This window comes from Alosa pseudoharengus, unplaced genomic scaffold (genome assembly GCF_046254945.1).
Source record: "Alosa pseudoharengus isolate Yale_2024_CS ecotype anadromous, Long Island Sound unplaced genomic scaffold, YU_APseudo_1.1 YU_APseudo_1.1_scf_7, whole genome shotgun sequence".
Classification (NCBI taxonomy): domain Eukaryota; kingdom Metazoa; phylum Chordata; class Actinopteri; order Clupeiformes; family Clupeidae; genus Alosa; species Alosa pseudoharengus.
In genome coordinates, this window is record NW_027468859.1 from 12,089,985 (window position 1) to 12,095,778 (window position 5,794).

Below are 5,794 nucleotides of genomic sequence, written 5' to 3' on the forward strand. Positions count from 1 at the left end.
TAAAAATAAATAAATATATGCTGAACATTCTGCGTTTCAGATGTTTTTGCATATTTGTTTACATATATCCAGGGGAGGAGGAATGTAAGCATATGTAGCCTAATTAAAGTTCTGATATAATATGGAATATTGTATGCTATAAAAATATTGAAACAATGCATTTTCATTATGCTCCCGAACTGAAGTGCTTACTGGACATGTTTTTTTGTTTTTTGTTGACTACTGCAGTGAGTTGCCTGCTGCTCACTGATAATGGAGACCTAGCCATGCATACATGACGTCTCCTGGCAGGGAATCAATACAGGAAGTGGACCGCACACAGGAACACATGGAGGCACCTCCAGAGAGCTGTGATTGGCAGGTCTGTACAGAACATTTCAGCCAAAAAATACAGCCCAACAGAATTTTAGTGAACCTGGTATTGGCAGTGACCAATCAGAGTGACACTGGACATTAGGTCCGTTTCCAATTGCCTACTTGAGTGTTGCCTTATGGCGGCGTTACTTGTTTATTTTCATCTTATGCCAACAGGTTAATAAAGTGTTAACCTGCGCAGAACATCGAGGGTATCGCTGCAGAGCCACAGCAGTTCAGCTACATTGGGTACCTTGGTGACTGCATTGCACTACTGCTGCAGTTCACATTCACTTGTGCATTCACATTGCCAGCATTACAGCTGTGACAATGCTACTGCCAACCCAGATGTTTTTACACTTGAGCCACACACTTAAACCACAACTGAGACATGCGTGTCTCAAGCACGCAAAGTGAATGCTCTAACTGTTAACAAGAAACTGTGAACTTGAAAATCAACCGGTAAGGGAGTGCAACGCAAACTCAGAGGCCCAGGCCAGTATTTCACACTGCATGCGTTGTGTAGAGTGCGAGTGTGTGCTTCACACAGACAGTATGATTGCTCTAACCTGTTCACATTGGCACTGAATTGAAAAATCAACAGGTAACACGGCCTTCACAACGCACATACAATACAGGCAGTGTGAAATGGGCCTTAATGTTCATTCTCAGATTCACTGCATAGCAGAGCAGAGGCTCTAAGAAACGACTGAAACAATCTAATAACAACAACAACAACAACAACAACAACACGCAACTGAACAACAAAAGAACACTTTTTGGAAGATGAGCACAGAGCTCCGATGCCTCACAAAGTAACATCACTCTTAACAATAATGATCCAGGACCACAATTCTAACCTCGGGCAAATCTCTTTATTCATTTACCATTTCTGTTCTTCAGCCCTTTACTGGGAGCATGCCATGCCAGCATTTGTTTGGAGGATGGTGTGTCAGTGGATCTGTGTCCTTGTCTGTGTGTGTGTGTGTGTGTGTGTCTGTGTGTGTGTGTGTGTGTGTGTGTGTGTGTGTGTGTGTGTGTGTGTGTGTGTGTATGTGTGTGTCACAGGCTTTGCAATCACATTCCAAAAGGTTTAACCATATGAAGAGCAAATACTCTCCATGGGAGGTCATAATGACTAGTACCATCAATATAATGCATAGAGTGGGTTCAGGGGTGAAGTGAGGATGCTTTAACTCATGCAGTTGTCCAAGCCAAATCCAATCAATAACATCTATTCACACAATGCCGAAAGAGGTGCTTTTTTTGGGACGAGTTGGGATTGGGCTTGCCTTCCAGATTCCTTCCGTTGCTGATAACTTTGACATGGTTTGCTTCGCATCTGATGTCTGCAATTCGTGACTCACAGTGGACAGTTTCCGGGCAGACAGATTAGGCCTATAATGGAAGGGTACAGATTAACAATCTCCCAGTTTGCTGTCAGTTGAGAGGAAAATGGACACACTGCCTAAGTTTTCAATTAAGTTGTTTTGGCTTCCTGCCATTACCAGTGTGCATACTCCAATTGGGGGGGTGGGGTTGAGGCACAAAATAAAGAATCACATTTCCTGTGAACATCAGTCAGCGCAAACTGAAAATGTAAGAAGACATCTCTGCATTCTGAGAAGATGCCGCTATTGTATCGAGGCTGGTAGATGAGATATTTTATTAGCCCTGAGAAAAAACAAAGTGCTTTCAGCGGTAAAGTGTATCTCGCCACAGAAGCCAGATAGCAACAAGGAAATGGAAAAAAAAAAAAGTTACTTCGGCTCCTTTTTTTCTGGAACGTCTGCGTCACATACAGCCTCGACGTCCTGGAGGCTGGACGCGTCCGTGTCATCCTCACCGCTGCTGTCGCTGCTTTTGAAGGAGATCCCACCAAGGAAGGGGTACAGGCTCTGACCGTAGAGCTCTCGGATGTGCATGTAAGGACTGTCTGGCGGCTTGTCGGCTTCGGCCAGGTTGGCGTCCAGGGCCTTGTTCCTCTGGTAGTACTTAGAGAACTTGTTGAAGATGATGCTGATGGGCAGGGCCACCACGAGCAGGCCGCAGATGATGCAGAGCGCCGCCACGAGCTTGCCGGCCGTCGTCACGGGGCACGTGTCGCCGTAGCCGACGGTGGTCATGGTGATGGTGGCCCACCACCAGCCGACCGGGATGGTGCCGAGGTCCGAGTCGGCGTCCTCCTTCTCGGCCGAGTAGATGAGCACGGAGAAGATGGAGATGCCGACGGAGAGGAAGAGGATGAGGAGGCCCACTTCCTCGTAGCTGTGGCGCACCGTGGCGCCCAGCGCGCGCAGCCCCACCGAGTGGCGCGCCAGCTTGAGGATGCGGAAGATGCGCATGAGCCGTAGCACCTGCACCACCTTGCCCACGTTCTCCAGGTTCTCGCTCTCCTCCTCGCCCCGCTCCTCGTCGATGGTCTCGAACGCCAGCGTGATGTAGAACGGCAGGATGGACGCAAAGTCGATCATGTTGAGAGGGTTGGCAAGGAACTTGCGGGGCGAGGGCGCCACGACCAGTCGCACGGCGAACTCGGCCGAGAAGCAAATGATGCAGACCACCTCCAGGATGGCCAGGACAGGGTCCTCGACTGGCCGGTCGCTGGCGTCCACGCGCTGAAACTCGGGCATGCTGTGCACGCACATGGCTACGATGGAGGTGAGCACCACGCTCAGCGATGCCGCCGTAATCACTTTCGACGAGAGCGAGTAGCCTGGGTCCTCCAGGGTCAGCCACACGTAGCGCCGGATGTCCGCACACCAGGCACCCTTGAACTTTTCCAGGTCCTTCTCCAGCACCGAGAGCTCCTCGAAGGACGAGTCCAAGCTGGGCTGTGGGTCATCGCTACGCATGTCCCAGTCGCGGTCCTCGATGTACGCCTTGCGCTCCTGGTACCAGTTGCTACAGCATGAGGCCAGGTAGAGCTCCTGGATGCCCCAGTATTCGATCTCCTGGTTGAACGAGAACACGCACAACTCCTCCATCACATGAATGTGGCCCGTGTGGTAGAAGTTTAGCACACAGCGGAAGATGCCGGGGTTGCGGTCAAAGTAGTACTCCTGGTCAGCTGCACTGTAGTCATCGCACAATTCCAAGATAGCCTCCTCCGTGTGGCAGCACAGCAGGCGCCCAAGGCGCGTCTGCGGGAAGCGCATCAGCGTGCTCTTGTCCACCTTGTGCAGCATCCCGCCCACGTTGAGGTTGACCTGGTCTTCCTCTCGGCCGCGGCTGTGGAGTATCTGGCCGTAAACCATTGTGCCGTTGTTGGGGGGCATTGAGAAGTTGGGTAGATAAATGGAGCTGGCTTGTTTCACTTATCCATCTACAGAGAGGAAAAGATTATTTAAGTGAACATAAAACTTTCTTTTTAACAGCAGCATATGTCAACTGTCAAAATCACCATTTTTATGCATTCATGAATCATGCATTTGGATATAAATCTTAGTGTGCACTTGTAGGCTATGTTTATTATGGTAAATAATTGTTAATATTGGGAATATAAGACTATTAGGTCACAGATAAGTTACTATAAACGGTGATCAGAAGCTACATAAGGATACAGAGAGACCAGAACACGAGCTGTCAAAACTGACTTATGATATTCTTTCACACAAACAGATGGCCATTTGTGGGCGTTTTGGGGCGGTAACCAGGTAAGTCATGCTGTTTGGAGGTGCAAACAAACGCTGCATCGCCATTGAGATCACATAAGTAGGCCTAGGCTATAGAGCTGGCTCAGTTATTTTGAGTATTTTGTCGCGTTTAGTTGTATAATGAAAGCATAGTTTTCATAGCGATCCATTCACTTCTGGCTCCTTAGCTATCATTTTGGTAACTAAAACGACCTATTTGACGTCTTTAGAACACTAAACATATGCCTAATGTTGAGTTACTCCAGTTTAGATTTTTGCCGTTCACTTTTATGATATATTGCTATTGTCTATCCAAAGTAAGGTGCCTGTTTCTAAGTTAACTGATGGTTAAGGGCGAGTGGGTGGGCGGGGTAATTAAATCACATCACTTCACTACTTTAAACTGAATAGCTTTTCACGCAATAATGAACCACACTTATATTCTAGATTGTGCTAAACATCTGTAAAATACTGGTAGGCCAGTATTATCGTAGTGCATTAGAATGATGTAAGTTGCGGCTACCAAAGAGCAAACGCGAGAACACACGCCCATAATAACAAAACACAGTTTTGCAATAGTTTGAAAATAGTACAAGATATGTAGACGCCTCCAAAATTTTAAACATAACCTACCGTATTTCTCATTTAATGTTGTCTATGTTCCGGAGGTCCGTGCAGATATAGCGAAGAAGCTGTTGCAGCCATTTCGTCCACCAAACAGCGTACCCCACGTCGAGTCAGCACGCAGTTCCGCACATCAGAAGACCTTCCTCATGGTCCGTCCCCTCAGGATTGATACTTTACTTGGGCTAGTATGCGCAGGCTGTGTTACCCGGGCTCAAAGTGGGCGGAACGGACTCAACCAGCACAAGATATGAATCGGAAAAAAATATATAATCAGATTAAAAGTTCCCCTTACACAAAATACGAACACAATAGCCTACCTGGCGACTTGACTTTTGATTTGTTTTATTAAGCGTTTAACTATATATAAAAATATCTTTGGCCGCAATTACGCAGATGTTGGAATCATCTGTGTGGCACTTAGATTTGATTACGATAGTCTACAGCTGTAATAACCACGTGGGTTTTTATTACCCAAATCATCTAATCCGGCTTCTGGTTATCCGACTTCTCACATTATCTGAGGCACAGGTCACCCCTAAGATAGGATGAGCTCTCTCCTTTGTTTTCAGTAAGTGTTTGAAGTAGCCTAGTTGCAATGTATCAATCAATATTTGTGATTAGTCTATCACACATGATATTGCTGACCTCACTGTCAATTTTAAACTTCTTCCAGGGTTTTAATATTGACATTAACCACAACTTTGCCAATATGGGCCTACCCGGGTAAGTGTTTAACTCTAAAAGTGGACTCTGCAGTGCTTTTGTCTAACTTCCTTTCACCCATTACAATTTCCCTCATCAAACAGATGGCACGCGCTCTGAGTGTCTAGGAAATCTGTTGCGCGTGAGCGTGGACGGCTATCTTATAGCAGGGGGACTAGCTCAAGCTGAAGTGTATGTTCTCAGTAAGTAGGAGACTCAACAACGCTGTTTCATGGTTAGAACCAGTTGTTGTAGTGCGTTCTGTTATAAGTAGTAGTTCAAATGCCTTTTCAGATGGTAGTGATGTTATCGGACCTATTACACCTTTCCTGGCTGCTAAGTGTGGATTCAGTATGGTCTCAGATCCTTGGGGCAATACACTGCTTTATATCTCTCTCCAACACTGTTACTCTCAATCAAGGGTATGTAACGAAGCCACTTGACTTGGCAGCTGTAGCAAATTCATTTTCATTAAA

The 5,794-nt window shown here is 46.6% G+C and overlaps 1 protein-coding gene across 1 annotated transcript; it reads right to left on the reverse strand.

Annotated features, from left to right (window-relative positions):
• Positions 1 to 1,245: 1,245 nt before the first annotated feature.
• Positions 1,246 to 4,754, reverse strand: LOC143109474 (delayed-rectifier potassium channel regulatory subunit KCNS3-like). The gene is made up of 2 exons (XM_076272220.1): positions 4,623 to 4,754; positions 1,246 to 3,679 (listed from the first exon to the last, which is right to left on the reverse strand). The coding sequence occupies exon 2, from the start codon at positions 3,630 to 3,632 to the stop codon at positions 2,115 to 2,117; it is 1,518 nt and encodes a 505-aa protein (XP_076128335.1). The 5' UTR covers positions 3,633 to 3,679; positions 4,623 to 4,754; the 3' UTR covers positions 1,246 to 2,114.
• Positions 4,755 to 5,794: the final 1,040 nt, after the last annotated feature.

Coding starts and splice junctions, on each gene's coding strand:
- LOC143109474 (XM_076272220.1), bottom strand. CDS start 3,632: ATGCCCCCCAACAACGGCACAATGGTTTACGGCCAGATACTCCACAGC.